The following is a 15934-nucleotide window of genomic DNA, read 5'->3' as shown; positions in this document are numbered from 1 at the left end:
TGCCTCTTCCAGTACACTGGCATTAGTTTCCTGTCTTCCCATTTTATTTAGGACCTGGTTGCTCAGAATGAACCCAGGCACCAAGTGAGCCAGGGGGAATTCACAGCCTGGCCTATGTGAGGTTGATTCTTCATTTGGCATCTTTCCAGTCACCCCAAATTTACTTTACAGCTCCCAATATAGGTGTATTAAGAGTAGACTCCAAATTCCAGTGCTTCCAGCAAAGCAGGACTATCAGAACAGTAGCAGCGAATTTGCTGTAATACTTTTGGCTGAGGCTGAGTATGAAGGGACTGAGGAGTCTGTGTGTTATGATTCTTCTCTAGAGACAAAGCCAGGTGGGGTGATATTGAGAGAATAAGTGTAACTTTGAAGAAATTAACCATTTTAGCAAGTTCAGAAATGCCACACACATCAGGTCCAAACAGATGTATGTTAAGAGATGCTTAAGTTGATTGTACAGCCATTATTATTTTGGGGAAGCATGTTCCCCCCCACCCCCCTTTTTTTGTAATTTACTAAAAGACAAGTCTTATTAACTCAGTAGCCAAAGCAGTGTGGAAATGCCTTCTAATCTAACTTTGAAGATGACATTCCGTTTTTAACAATAGATCAAGACAGATTAGTGATTTGTACAAGGGCCAGCGTCCTCCATTTAGCCCTTGCTGCTACAGTGGTCAAAGGGTAAAAAACTTTCCTGCCACCCCCTAAAAGAAAGAAAAAACACTCTTAAAATAGTTTTGCTCATAAATGGATGCATATGGGAGAGCTCAAGTGAGAATCATCTTGCCTGGGGCTGTTCAGAGCACCTCGATCTTAAGTGCTTGAAAGATTAGGGGAAACAGAATGATAGGTAGGCAGGAAATGAAATTCACCCTGCTGTGTAGGCATCTGCTTTTTAGGATATGAAATTCTTGTGTCTTTTAGCAGACCTCCAAAAAACAACAACAGCCTGTCATTGTGTCAGTTTGGCAGAAATAATTAGTTGAGATGGCAAGCGGTAGCCCCTGTATTTTGTTGTTGTTGTTTAGTCATGTGACCCCATGGACCAGAGAACGCCAGGCACTCCTGTCTCCCACTGCCTCCCGCAGTTTGGTCAAACTCATGTTGGTAGCTTCGAGAACACTGTCCAACTATCTCGTCCTCTGTCGTCCCCTTCTCCTTGTGCCCTCCATCTTTCCCAACATCAGGGTCTTTTCCAGGGAGTATTCTCTTCTCATGAGGTGGCCAAAGTATTGGAGCCTCAGCTTCAGGATCTGTCCTTCCAATGAGCACTCAGGGCTGATTTCCACAGGGCTGAGCCAGTGTGGTGTAGTGGTTAAGAGCGGTAGTCACGTAATCTGGGTAATCGGGTTCGCGTCGCCGCTCCTCCACATGCAGCTGCTGGGTGACCTTGGGCCAGTCACACTTCTCTGAAGTCTCTCAGCCCCACTCACCTCACAGAGTGTTTGTTGTGGGGGAGGAAGGGAAAGGAGATTGTTAGCCGCTTTGAGACTCCTGAAGGGGAGTGAAAGGCGGGATATCAAATCCAAACTCTTCTTCTTCTTCTTCTTAAGAATGGATTGGTTTGATCCTCTTGCAGTCCATGGGACTCTCAAGAGTCTCCTCCAGCACCATATAAATCATTTTAACTATATTCACTCACCCATGAATGTAAAATCTAAGAACTGATAGTGCTTTGTTGAGATAAACTTGGACATATCATGGAACTTGGATTTTTTTTTTTTAGTCCTTGGTCTTAGGACTAAAGGCTATAGCAGGACATTAAAAAGATAATGCTTCTCTGTGAGCAGCAACAACATATACATATATACATACACACACACACACACACACACACACACATATATATATATATATATATATATATATATATATATAGGCAATATGATAGTCACCATCACTGACAAACTTGGTGCTTGAGTCCTAATGAGAGAAATGCTAGAGGGCCTGTCTGGAAAATCCCAGACAGAAAGCTATTTATGGCTGGGTCATTTTTGAGTTGAAGAGGCTATAACCATTGATTTGTGTGTATGTGTGTCTCTTTTCTTTTTTCTCTTGCAGGTTACCTTTCGGACAAGAATCTATCACTGTAACATTAACAGCCAAGGGGTGATTTGCCTGGACATCTTAAAAGACAACTGGAGTCCAGCGTTAACCATTTCTAAAGTCCTTCTTTCCATCTGCTCACTTCTCACAGACTGCAATCCTGGTAAGGCAGCCAAAACGGGGCAGTGGGCGAGAGAATCTCTGTTCCGCAGCAGGATTAGCTTCAGAGCTTCTTCCTCTTTTTTCATTATATTTAGAGAGAGAGAGAGAGAGTTTCCGTTTTTTTGCAAATTGGCTTCAGACTGAATAACTTACACTGTTCCACGCATGCTTTTCAGAATGTATGCATACATGGTTCTACCTTCAGATCAGTTACACAAATACTGCTTTGGGTTTATTCAAGTAAAACAGGTGTGTAGATGCAGCTGATGAATTCTGATGGAACAGTTCCACATGGAAGACATTCATCTTTCGCTTTGGCATCCATCAAATCATTTTAACATCAACATTTGCCATGACTTACCCACTTTACTGTATTAGGAACCAATACAAGTAGTGTGTTTTTCTTCTGGGGGTACGCATACCCCTAAACATTTTGTGAATCTTCGTACTATTGTCCATTTACTGTATTTATTTTTCTCAATTTGAACTATAAAACAGTGATTTTCTTGAGTTAAAATGAGAGTACCCCTAAACATTTTTTTACGGGGGGAGAAAGCACTGACTACCGTTGAAGTAGCTTCGGGTTGAGCATTTTCGGGTTGTGCTCCACGGCGACCTGGAAATAATGGAGCGCGTTACTTCCGGGCTTTGCCGCTCGCGCATGCACAGACGCTCAAAATGATGTCGTGCGCGGAAGCGGTGAATCGTGACCTGCGCCGACGCGGGTTGCGTTCGCTTCAGGATGTGAACGGGGCTCCGGAATGGAACCCGTTCGCATCCAGAGGTACCACTGTATATGCATAGAAAAATCTGACTGCAGAATCTGAAATACGCACATTTAGAATCTGAAATATTCCAAATAGTTCTAAATTTAGAATTCTAAATTCACAGTGACAAGAGTTGCACATGTTTGATACAATACATAAAATGGTCCATGGACTGAGAAGCAGCAAAAGAATCTGGGGGGGGGGGGACATATTCTTATGTGTGTAAGAATACGAGAAGTTTCCTTCTTTCGAGGTGCAACTCTCTTTTGTTTTGAATGAATATTAGAGGTGTGCTGTATCTGTAGAAACACCAACAGCCTGTTCTTATGCATAATTACTAAGAAATAAGTTTCCAGGGTTCAGTAGACCCTACATGTGGCTGGAGAAACCCAGCCAGATGGGCGGGTTATAAATACTAAAATAATAATAATTGCAACTAAAACTTCAGTTCAGTCACTGAACAGGTGGTTTTCGGAGTCCCCAATGGATTTAACTTCTTCTCTTGTGATATTTCCTTTTTTTCCCCTGCCCCAAAGATCAATGATGAGCTCGAATTTTCTTTCTTCCTTTTCAGCTGACCCCCTGGTTGGAAGTATTGCTACTCAATATATGACTAACAGAGCAGAGCATGACAGAATGGCCAGACAGTGGACGAAGAGATATGCTACATAAACTGGATTTTTTCTCCAACCCTTGCGTTAAATCGTCTGTGATGGAAAGAGCTGCTTATGATTTTGAAGGGGGGGAGACACTGGGGGGGAGGGAGAGGGGAGGAACTGAGAAAAGAGTAGGGTATTTCTATAACAGATTTTATTCAGTCTTTTATTTCCTAAGATTTTGTTGTTGTAACTTAAGGTATCTTGCTACAGTAGTCAGCTAGAATGGGGAATAGCATATTTTAAAGACTGTCATTAGTTCAGCAATAGTAGCTCTGAATTATAGCACCAAGAAGAATGTAAACTACTTTGGCAATTGGAGGGGCGGGAGGGGGGGAGGAAACGGGTGTTTGGTTAACTTGTGATAGGTAAAAGATTAAAAACAGCTTAATTTTGTACAGGTACAAATATTTGGCATTTATGTAAAAGTTCTTTCAAGAAGACTCGCTATATGCTTCTTCTCTTTTAGTTTGGTTTTATTTTGTAAAAAGATGTTGGGAATATTTTCTTTTTCCCCCCATGGGAGGTGGGAGAATTTGGTATTTAACAGATCCCTTTTAAAAATCAGCCATCTCATTGGTTTGAATTATGGGGGGGGGGGGTGGCTGTTTGGTTGCCTCACCTAGAACAGGGGAAGTAGTTCATGTATATTCATTTTTCTATGCCAAGTTAACCTTTGTGAAAACAAAAGGTTTTAACTAGGACTTAGGGCAACCTGTAGTGAAATACCTTAAGCTGTTTAACTGTAAGGCGTGAAATAGGAGTCACTCAGTGGATTGGTTGTATGTTGTGGGCTACCTAAGTCTGCATTTGTTACTGTGCTAATAAAAATATGTACAAAAAATCCCCCACCTCTCCTTCTGTCTAATTGAAATAAAGGTTAGTACAGTGGTACCTTGGTTCTTAAACTTACCGTATTTTTCTCTCTATAACACGCAGATTTTTTTCTCCTAAAAAGGAAGAGGAAATGTCTGTGCGTGTTATTGAGCGAATGTGTGGTCCCTGGAGCCGACTGGCGCGAGTGGAGGCAAAAATCAGGCAAAAATCTAATTGCGCGTCTCGGAGAAGGGAAACCTGAAAAGAGGAAGCGGCTGCTTTCCTGCATTCTGCCTCAGGGTCTTGCTGCCCACCCTCCTCTGTTTCCTTGCTGTGTTTGCTCAAACGGAACAAAGAGCAGGGAAAGCCCCTCCCCTCCAGGCAAGCAGAGGGGAAAGCAGAGTGTCATTCCTTCTAATTCCTCTCCGTGCTCCAGCCGGAAAACATGCAGGTGGGAGAGAGGGGTGGGTGGGTGGGGGGAAACCTTTGCCTTCCTTTCCTCCCTCCCGTTATACCCCTCTCCTGCATTCTTAGCCAGCTGCTTCTCTGCACACCCCTCTCGTGCTCCTTGTCCCTTCTGTGTTTTTCCTTCCCTCCCCACTTAAAATGTGGTTACAAAGCATGGATCCACAGGGATTCTCAGGATTTTTGCATTGGGTCACCGCAAAATCACCATCAGATCACATGTCTGTGGCCACAGCATGAAGCACAAAAATGATACATCCACTGTTTCATTCAGAATGTTTTTTCCCTTGTTTTCCTCCTCTAAAAACGATGTGCGTGTTATGGTCAGGTGTGTGTTATAGAGCGAAAAATATGGTAATCCATTCAGGAAGTCTGTTCCAAAACCAAGGTGCGCTTTCCCATAGAAAGTACAGTGGTACCTCGGGTTAAGAACTCAATTCGTTCCGGAGGTCTGTTCTTAACCTAAAACTGTTCTTAACCTGAGGTACCACTTTAGCTAATGGGGCCTCTTGCTGCCGCCGCACCGCCGGAGCATGATTTCTGTTCTCACCCTGAAGCAAAGTTCTTGATCCGAGGTATTATATCTGGGTTAGTGGAGTTTGTAACCTGAAGCGTATGTAACCTGAAGCATCTGAAACCCAAGGTACCACTGTAATTTAAAACGGATTAATCCGCTCCAGATTTTTAAAAACAACCGCTAAAACAGCAATTTAACATGAATTTTACTATCTAACAAGACCATTGATCCGATCCATAAAATGAAAGCAAAAAACAGTGTACTGCAGTCACACAACCAATCAGTCAGTAGCTGAACTGGGTTCCACACAGTCAGAAAAATGAAACAAAAAAGCCACAAAAACACAAAATAAATAGCAAAAGCAGGCAAACTTCAGCATAACACTCAAAACGGAACACGTTTGGCTTTCGAAAAAAGTTTGCAAACCAGAACACTGGGTTTGCAGCGTTCAGGTTTTAAGTTGTCTTGAGTACCAAGGCGTTTGAGAACCAAGGTACCACTGTATATTCTGACAGAAAAACACCACGCTGCAAATTAGTGGTGTCATATAAGTTGCCGACGCCTGGGGTAGGGCAAGTGTTGTGCCCCCTGGTGGACTGGGCAGCTGGGGTGGGGGCAGTCACCAGGGGGGCACATGCAGAGCCCATGCAGAGGGTGAACTGAGCCCACCCCCAACAGACTCCTTGCCCGCTGCCTCCATCCACCTGCCCACTAGACCAAGCCACCTGCCAGGGTTCTGTGCCTGTCATGGGGCGCCTAATTGCGCCCCCCCCCAAATATACGCCCAGGGGCCACAGCCTCCCTGCCCCCTCCCCGGGTTACACCTTTACATCAAAGTTTATAATCTAAAGGCAATAAGGCGCAGGGTCTCCAACTCGGCACATGTTCTTTTTAGAAATGGTTTGTTTATGCCTGAAAGCAGTGGGTTTTTTCCTGGGGGGACGCAGACCCCTAAACATTTTATGAATCTTAATTTTGGCCTCATTGAGGGGCAGTATTTCAATATGAATAGGAAAATGAGAGTACCCCTAAGCATTTATTTATTTATTTATTTAGGGGGGAAAGCACTGCCTGAAAGTATTTAGCCCTCTCATAAAATACCAGGGAAGTGTACGATGACAAAGAAGCATTCAAAAACCAATAAAAAGCAGTACAGAGAAATTATTAAAATGACTGAATTTTTTTAACAACAGCACAGGCCTATCGGGGAATTTGCTTTGACTGTGTGCCTCTGTCAGATATGCTGTCACTTTCTTCGTTTTGGACTAACTGGGCATTAGTATTCCTGTTGCATGGTGTAAATATGCAAGGCTCGAGAGCACATCCGTGGTCTGGGGTGGGGGAGAGCTCTAACGGGAGGCTTTTGAATTTGGCAGCTGGCTCTACGAAAGATCCCATAAGCAGTAGTGAGAGGAAGAGGAATTGTATAGGAGGAGCACAGCTCTGAAGTCGAGACAGCAAAAGCTTGATAGACCAAATCCAGAATTTGAGCCAGCAAAGGAAGGAAATGCTATGAACTGATCCCTGCTGCAAAACTGCCCTGATACTCTTAAAAACCTGTAAGCTCTATATTTAAAGCTCTTCCAAACATCAACTCCAAAGCAATGTCATTTCCATACAATTCTCCCTTGCCTTGGGAAAACTGGTATGGGTTATCTGTAAGGGTGATGTACCCTGATGGGCTCACAGCTCCTGATTGCTTCTGCTTCTGGACAGCATCTTAAGACATTCGAAGCTGTGAATATAGAACTTGACTGCTAAATCGTGAGTGCACAGACGATAGTTATAGAGTTACATATAACACTTCAGGCCACAGTGACTCCCTTTTGCGCAAACCGACATTGTGCCAAAAATAACACTGGAAGCACTGAATGGTTTACGCAGTTAAACCTCGGGGCCTTTTGAAGGCTGTCAGTCTCACATCTAACACATTCATCTGTCACACCTTTTTGCAGATACACTAAAGGTTTGATCACCTGCTTTTAACTGCCTTTTGCAATCGGAACTTCCTTAACAGTTTGTCACTGGAACAACCTGGCTGAGGTTTCAAGCCATTAGTGCTGATGTATTCTTGAGCAGGCATTCTAAATAGTTGAGAAGTGTCAGTACACCCTGTTTTCTCTATTGTAAACAACCCCACTTCCTCCAGCTGCTTTTAGCCTCTGAATAATTCTTAAAGGAGTTGTTTCCAAGTTAGCGGAACAGAGTAGACCAAATGAGATCTTAAGTAAGTGCCGAGCGAAGCAGTGCCATTATTTCCTGTGTCTCGGAAAGGATAATTCTCTAAATGCAGCCCAAAATGGCGCTGGCATTTTAAAGTGGCAGCTTTACATTTTTGGTTTGCATTTTGGGGTTCTCAGTAAAACCTCTGGATTCTCAAAAGTGTTAATCTACTTTGCATCAATCAAGAGTCAAGAAGCTAAGAAGGGCCTTGTTTGAGTGCAAGTTGGAGACACCCAACCTAGCACTGAACCAGTTTAAAAAGAAGCAGTTGTAGCCAAGTTAAGGAGAAAAGGAGATTTTCCGGTTATGTAAGGAAGCAGATGTAGGGATGCGGGTGGTGCTGTGGGTTAAACCACAGAGCCTAGGACTTGCCGATCAGAAGGTCGGCGGTTCAAATCCCCGCAACGGGATGAGCTCCCGTTACTCTCTCCCTGCTCCTACCAACCTAGCAGTTTGAAAGCACGTCAAAGTGCAAGTAGATAAATAGGTACCGCTCTGGCGGGAAGGTAAACGGTGTTTCCGTGCACTGCTCTGGTTTGCCAGAAGCGGCTTAGTCATGCTGGCCACATGACCCGGAAGCTATACGCTGGCTCCCTCGGCCAGTAAAGTGAGATGAGCGCCACAACCCCAGAGTTGGTCACGACTGGACCTAATGGTCAGGGGTCCCTTTACCTTTTAAGGAAGCAGACAGTAGACAACTTGTTAGGAAGCAACAGGCGTATACTGCACCTTCCTTACTTACGTGGCTCTTTCCCACTTCATACATGCATTTTCACCAAGGACCAGAACTGTAAGGAGAGCAGCAAACTGAACAGCAGAACATATCAGAACCGTCTTGACCCTGAGAGCCAATTCAGACAATTAAGAATGGAGATTTCAGCACTTGTTCGCTGATCTGGAAGTATAAACTACTGGACTTCTCAGTTGGTTAGAGCACAGTACTGATAATGCCAAGGTTGCAAGTTCTATCCCCATAAGGGAAAACTGCGTCGCGGGGGGGTTGGGCTAGTTGATCCTCAGAGGTCCCTTCCAGCTCTACAATTCCACGATTCTATGAATTGGCCCACAGTATGAATTGGTCAACATTCCATATATAGGACAGTGTCGCTGCTTTGTTGCAAATTCAACATATATCCAATTGTTATGTCCCGCTCTTCCGGTGGAGCAGAACAATTTGGCAGAGAGGAAAAAGAGGAGCACCACTGGTTCTTGAGGCTGAGTGAAGGGTATATACACCTATGTGACATGGGTGAGATAGCACAGTTGTGCGTATAGGATTTTCCTAAGTTCCAACATACTGGAATCTGAGTTTTTATGCTAATAGCTTGTGTCTCATGCTTTGAGAATTCCATCATGTAGTACAAACGTCACTTGAGGCGCCTTTTTTTTTTTGCTGTTTTGGCTTCTGAGATTCAGAATATTTTTTTCCCTTGTTTTTCGCCTCCAAAAACTAGGTGCGCCTTGTGGTCTGGTGCGTCTTATAGAGCGAAAAATACGGTAGCTAGATGAAAGGATAGATAGATAGACAGATAGAGATAGATAGATAGATAGATAGATAGATAGATAGATAGATAGATAGATAGATAGATAGATTCAAACTCCAATCCTGTATTTTTCCACTCAGAACAAATAAATCATCATCTGCAACACTATTGGAACATGAAGAATGGAACAAAAGGAATTTGGTACAATGCTTTGAATGAAACTGTTAAACAGGCGGGGACAACACATACCTAAATAAGGACCACTTTCAAATAGAGGGGATTTCTTTAAAGCTTAACAGAATAAAAGGGAAAGCAAAGTAGATCACAACTCAAGGCTTGGTATCATTAGAAAAAACTGCTAACAGGATCTGGAGGAAGTGGAACTGTAGTTCTCAACTGCAACAGACAACCTTGCAAGTTTCTAGCGGAATACAGCAAGAATTTGGTCACTCCCAGGAAATGGCAACCAATTCAATCTGTAAGCGATGATATTCTTTTCCAGTCACACTCACTAGGTACATAGTAAAGATTTTTGATGACCACTTGAACAAGGAAAGACACTTTAAAAAAAATCCAACTGGCATATATTTTAATCAGTTTAGAATTTTGAAATCTTCACCCTCTTGGGCTACTGGAGGTAAATTCACAGGAAGAAGAACCAAAGCACACTGAGAAGTTGCATTCTGAAAGGGTGTTCCAAGAAATGAGAAGACTAAACCAACAATCCTGGAATGTCAGCAAGGCAGGCTTTACTGAAATCTGAAAATGCAAAAAGCAAGTTATTTAACAGGACACCTCTAAGCTGCCTTCTATTTGTTGTTGAAGACTGGCACACCCTCTGTGATGTCTCCTAGACAGCTCAGGCACACGTTGGCGTCTCGGCTGGACTACTGCAATACGTGATACTTAGGGTTGTCATTGAAGATTTCCTGGAAACTCCAGCTAGGACAAAACGCTAGGTTGCTAATTGGGACATAATTTACCTGGTGCTTTCATAATCTGGGCACCAAAGAAAGTGATGGGCATTACTTAGAAAGTAATTGCTTGGGACCTTATTGAAAGACCTTCTGTGCAAATACTTCATTCTTCATTGGAAGCACCATCTGAAGTCAGGAGGGTGGTGACTGGGGAAAGACCTCGTGATTGCAGAAAGGAGTATCTCTTCCAAACCAGCTCATCTTTTATGCCATTTCAGTATAAGAGAGGACTTTTATTTGCTTAGGTATTCCAGCATGCTTTATTAACTGTTTTTAACACTTGTTTTACTGGATCCAATTGATTTTATGGCTGCTGCTTTTTTTTTTTTTTTTTTTGCTTTTAATGTTTTATATGGACTTCTATTGTACCTGCTACTACTTAAAACTGTTCGCTCCCCTGGGAATCTTATGCTGAAGAGTGGCTAATAAACGAACCCTTTATAAATGACTTATTATTAAAGAGTGGCTCTTTTTCTCACCTACACTGCCCTACAGGAGAGCAACTGCTTGCTTAAGCACTTAAGCCAAACCCTGACTGCTTTTTATGTGGGCTTGGCTCTCACTTGTGAAAATCTGGTCCCATTACTCCACGATGGGCATCATAAAACAAACAAGTTGGATCTGCAACAAAAAGTCGCAGCGTTAACTACTCCTGATTAGCGTTTCAGCTGGCCATGCCCTTTTCTCCATTCCGTCTCCTCCCATTTTCTGCCCCTCAACCCAATATAGCAGACAGCATTTCATGCCCGCTAAACATTCTCACTCCTCACTACCCCTAATTTCCCCCAAAAATGTTTTCACGCCCCTCCACTTTTGCAAATCTCAGGGTTCTCCAAGGCTTCTGATGCCTCCATCTCGTGCACAGATTTTGGCCACAAAAATATGCAGAATCAAAGTACAGTGGTGCCCCGCAAGACAAATGCCTCGCAAGACGGAAAACCCGCTAGACGAAAGGGTTTTCCGTTTTTGAGCTGCTTCGCAAGACGATTTTCCCTATGGGCTTGCTTTGCAAGACGAAAACGTCTTGCGAGTGTTCCGATTTTTTTCCGCTCCCCCCCTTTTTCTAAGCCGCTAATAGCCTTTTAGCCGCTAATCCGCTAAGCCTTTAATAGCTGCTAAGCCTTTAATAGCCGCTAAACCGCTAATAGCGCTAATCCACTAAGCCACTAATAGGGTTGCTTCGCAAGACGAAAAAACCGCTAGACGAAGAGACTCGAGGAACGGATTATTTTCGTCTTGCGAGGCACCACTGTACGAATTCACTATTATTATACACAGGATGCGAGAGGCCTGCCCTGTGAGAATGGAGCGTTTGTAAATGGCTCACTCGTACCATATTTTTCTAGGTGTGCAATTGACGGGCGAGTATCCACACCCTCCCCATCTTTTTCAGTCACAATGTTTTATGGCTTGCTGTCCACACCAGTGGGCAAAGTTTGAAGGAATTCATTGGGTTCTCTCAGTCCCTCTTCCTCCATCCTGAACACCCTTTCATTCTGGGCAGGTATGCAAGTATTTCTATAGTTTGTTTGTGTACATTTATTTTTTAAAGGGCTATTCATCCCCTTTAGAAATGACAGCGGAAAAACTGCATACACAAGTTTACTAACTGCAGCGTCAAACTCTGCGAGCACTTGAGGAAGCACAAAAGGAACAGGGTAAAACACAGACCGACAACTCGAAACACTCCTCCCTGGTTGAAATGGCCTTCAGCTGTCGTCGTTATTGCCTTTGGGCTTCCGCCCGGGCAAAGGAAAAGCCGACTTGTTCTGGGCCTGAGAGAGTTTGCTCGCCAGCACGGCGAAGGGCTCGACCAGCGTCCTTCCGTCGGTCACCGTGACTTCCCACAGCTTCACCTTCTCGAGTTTGGCCCACTGTTGAGCCACGGCCGCCTCGACTTGCCTTTCCTCCACCAGGTCAGCTTTGTTGCCTAAGACAACAATAGAGCCCTGAAAAAAAGGAAGGAAGGAAGCAATCCGTCAGAAATGGCAAAGCATGGGCTTTGCATCCGGAGTTCAGTCAAGGAGCAGAAAGCTGCTCTCTCTCTGAGGAGGCAACATTTAGTTCAATGGACCAATGGGTCAGATTGCATTTTAATTCTAAGGTGCTGCCTTTGATGGAATCTGTATACCACGGGTGAGCTACGTAGTGCCCTCCAGATCTTGTTGGTCTACAAATCCCATCACCCCTGTCCGCTGCTCTGCAAGTTAGAGCCAATGCTGTTCGCAATGGTCAAGGACAATGGTTACTATAGCCTAGCAACACCTTGTTGGCAATGGTCAGGCATCATGGGTGTTGTAGTCTGACAACACTTGATGCTGTTGGCAATGGTCAAGGATCATGGGTATTGCAGTCCAACAACACTTGATGATGTTGGCAATGGTCAAGGATCAGGGGTATTGTAGTCCCAACACCACTTGATGTTGTTGGCAATGGTCAGGGATCATGGGTATTGTAGTCCGACAACACTTGATGTTGTAGGAAATGGTCAAGGATCATGGGTATTGTAATCCAACAACATCTGCTGGGCACCAAATTGGCTACTCCTGCCATATATCAATCCATGTACAGTGGTACCTCGCAAGACGAATGCCTCGCAAGACGGAAAACCCGCAAGACAAAAGGGTTTTCTGTTTTGGAGGCGCTTCGCAAGACGAAAGCCCATAGGGAAATCTCCAGGGACCTCTTTTAAATGCTGGTGGTGGGGAGCAAAGCCTTCCCCCCCCCTCCGGCCTTCAGAAGAGGTCCAGGAAGGCCGGCGGGGGCCGAAAGGCTTTGCTCCCCACCGCCAGCATTTTAAAATCAGTCCGGGATAGCAGGGAAGCGCTTCCCGCTATCACGGACGGCTTTTGAAGGCAGGCGGGGGGGGAGCAAAGACTTTCGCCCCCCGCCCGCCTTCAGAAGAGGTCCAGGACCTCTTCTGAAGGCGGGCGGGGGGCGAAAGTCTTTGCTCCCCCCTGCCTGCATTCCCGGGAGAGCGGAGAAAGGCAGCGCGTTTCTCCGCTGTCCCGGACGGCTTTTGAAGGCAGGTGGGGGGGCAAAGACTTTCGCCCCCCGCCCGCCTTCAGAAGAGGTCCAGGACCTCTTCTGAAGGCGGGCGGGGGGCGAAAGTCTTTGCTCCCCCCTGCCTGCCTTCCCGGGAGAGCGGAGAAAGGCAGCACGTTTCTCCGCTGTCCCGGACGGCTTTGGAAGGCAGGCGGTGGGGAGCAAAGACTTTCGCCCCCCGCCCGCCTTCAGAAGAGGTCCAGGACCTCTTCTGAAGGCGGGCGGGGGGCAAAAGTCTTTGTCCCCCCTGCCTGCCTTCCCAGGGGCTTTTACATCACCCCGGACCGCGTAGAAGTCCTCCGCTGTCCCGGGCGATTTTAAAATGCCACCCGCCAGCATTTTAAGATCGCCCCGGACAGCGGAGAAGTCCTCCGCTGTCCCGGGGTTTTTTAAAATGCTGGGGGTGGGAAGAAAAGCCCTTGTCCCCCCCCCCCAGCCTTCAGAAGAGGTCCCCTGGACCTGGTCTGAAGGCGGTTTCCATAGGAACGCATTAATTGTTTTTCAATGCATTCCTATGGGAAACCGTGCATCGCAAGACGAAAAACTCGCAAGAAGAAAAAACTTGCGGAACGAACAATTTCGTCTTGCGAGGCAGCACTGTAATCTGTTGCTAAAAATAAAAAAAAGTCAGACGCTACTAAGATGGTATTAGGTTTCAAGAGGAGCCCAAGATGTCAGCGAAGCAAGGAATTGCTCCCAGTTTCTAAAGCCCAGTGACTAAGATTGCCCGTGCAAAAGTATCCTTGGTATGTTGTGGTGTATTGAAAAATACAAGCGGCTGCAAGCCCAGAAACAAATAGTGGCCAGGAAACCTGCAGGTGAGCATATTAAATTATACTACTTAAATACGGCTCTTCTTTCCTATGAAACATGACACAGGGATGTTGCTATGAGCTTCGAGATTATTCCGGCAGGCCACACCAAATCCAGAACCCAGGCATGCCAAAGGCTTTGGGTGTGTTCAGCTCGGCAGTTACGTAAGACTCTAAGACTGAATGTCTTTCCTCACCTCCTTGTAAGATGACGAGGTGTATTACTCAGCCTGCGGTAAGGCAGCCCTGTTGCGTCTTGGGGCCCAGCCTGCTCATTTTGCTGAGTAGGTCTCTGACATCTGCCCCAAAGTATGATGTCAGCACTGGCTGCATTGTGGCTGGGCTGGTTTTGAACCAAGTTGTGATTAAGATTGTTCCCGGCTGGTTTTCAACCCACATCGTCCTTTGCGATCTTGCCAGTCTAACTGCAAAGTTGGTTATTCTCCTTTTCTTTCCTAAAGCGATTACTCCAGTTCTCAGCTTTGCTTCGTTCTCTGCTTCTCTCTGCAGTTCTGCTGCCAGTTTTCTTTCCTTTTGGATCTTCCTTCCCCCAGTTCTTTCCTTTACGGTACTGATGTACTTTGGCTTCTTCTAAACTGCCTTCCCTCTTCCCTATTTGCCTTATTACAGTCATGGCTGGCGCCCACTGGGATTAGTACCATATTTTTCGCTCTATAACACACACCTGACCATAACACGCACATAGTTTTTAGAGGAGGAAAACAAGAAAAAAAAATTCTGAAAGAAACAGTGGATGTATCGTTTTTTGTGCTTCATGCTGCGGCCACAGACATGTGATTTGACGGTGATTTTGGGGTAGCCCAATGCAAAAATCCTGAGAAGCCATGTGGATCTGTGCTTTGTAACCACGTTTTTGCACCATTGTGGCCCCAGGCAACAGTGGGAGCGTGATTTTTTTGGTGCAGGCTGTAGCCATGGACATATAATGTGATCTGATGGTGAATTTGGGGTGGCCCAATGCAAAGATCCTGAGGATCCATGTGGATCCGTGCTTTGTAACCACGTTTTAAGTGGGGAGGGAAGGAAAAACACAGAAGGGACAAGGAGCACGAGAGGGGTGTGCGGAGAAGCAGCTGGCTAAGAATGCAGGAGAGGGGTATAACGGGAGGGAGGAAAGGAAGGCAAAAGTTTCCCCCCACCCACCCACCCCTCTCTCCCACCTGCATGTTTTCCGGCTGCCTGTGAGTCCCTAGAATGCTGGACGCAGCAGCAGCAGCACCGGAGCACGGAGAGGAGGAGGTGTGGCTGTAGGCTGCGCTCCTAGCCGACAGAACCTGAGCCGGGTGGGCTGGAGCCTGCGCGCAGTGTGACTAGGAAGGAATTAGAAGGCAGGACGCGGTCCTTTCCTTTCCCCTCTGCTTGCCAGGGGGGCAAGGGATTTCCATGCTCTTTGTTGCGTTTGAGCAAACACAGCAAACAAAAACAGAAGAGGGTGGGCAGTAAGACCCTGAGGCAGAATGCAGGAAAGCAGCAGCTTCCTCTCTGCAGCCTTCCCTCCTCCGCGCAATCTGATTTTTGCCCCTGTACTCGGGCCAGTCAGCTCCAGGGACCACACATTTGCTCAATAACACGCACAGACACTTCCCCTTACTTTTTAGGAGAAAAAATGTGCGTGTTATAGAGAGAAAAATATGGTAAGCCAGAAGGCAGGGAGGTCAACAGTAGGTGGCACCAGAGATGAGTAATTCTACCCTTGTCCCCAGCCTCCTCCCTACTGAGTTCTAACAAGGCAACACTGAAACAACATTTGGATTGCGACGATTCCACTTTAAACATAGTTTCCTCCAAAGAATTCTGGGTTAAAATTCCCAGCATTCCCTGTGAAGAGGGATTGTGCGCTTTTCTGGTTTTGTGCAAATCTGAGGGATCAAAAGGGGGGATTATATAATTTACGAAGACTCTTTTTAATGCCAGCAGACATTTTAACTGAATTTTTATTT

At 45.5% G+C, this 15934-nt stretch overlaps 2 protein-coding genes across 4 annotated transcripts in view; one reads left to right on the top strand and one right to left on the bottom strand.

Moving 5' to 3' along the window:
- The window catches only part of UBE2E1 (ubiquitin conjugating enzyme E2 E1), a 56228-nt gene extending 52560 nt beyond the window's left edge, over nucleotides 1–3668 (top strand). For both annotated transcript variants that reach the window (XM_082193567.1, XM_082193568.1), the window contains exons 5-6: nucleotides 2065–2212; nucleotides 3553–3668. In XM_082193567.1, coding sequence (XP_082049693.1) covers nucleotides 2065–2212; nucleotides 3553–3650 — 246 coding nt within the window. In that variant the 3' untranslated portion in view covers nucleotides 3651–3668. The remainder of the gene's footprint in view (nucleotides 1–2064; nucleotides 2213–3552) is intronic.
- An 8034-nt stretch (nucleotides 3669–11702) lies between these two features.
- The window catches only part of NKIRAS1 (NFKB inhibitor interacting Ras like 1), a 23852-nt gene continuing 19620 nt past the window's right edge, over nucleotides 11703–15934 (bottom strand). For both annotated transcript variants that reach the window (XM_082193570.1, XM_082193569.1), the window contains exon 5: nucleotides 11703–12065. In XM_082193570.1, coding sequence (XP_082049696.1) covers nucleotides 11826–12065 — 240 coding nt within the window. In that variant the 3' untranslated portion in view covers nucleotides 11703–11825. The remainder of the gene's footprint in view (nucleotides 12066–15934) is intronic.

This window comes from Podarcis vaucheri (assembly GCF_965113315.1).
Source record: "Podarcis vaucheri genome assembly, chromosome: 12".
Lineage (NCBI taxonomy): Eukaryota > Metazoa > Chordata > Lepidosauria > Squamata > Lacertidae > Podarcis > Podarcis vaucheri.
This window is presented reverse-complemented; position numbering and strand designations above follow the sequence as displayed.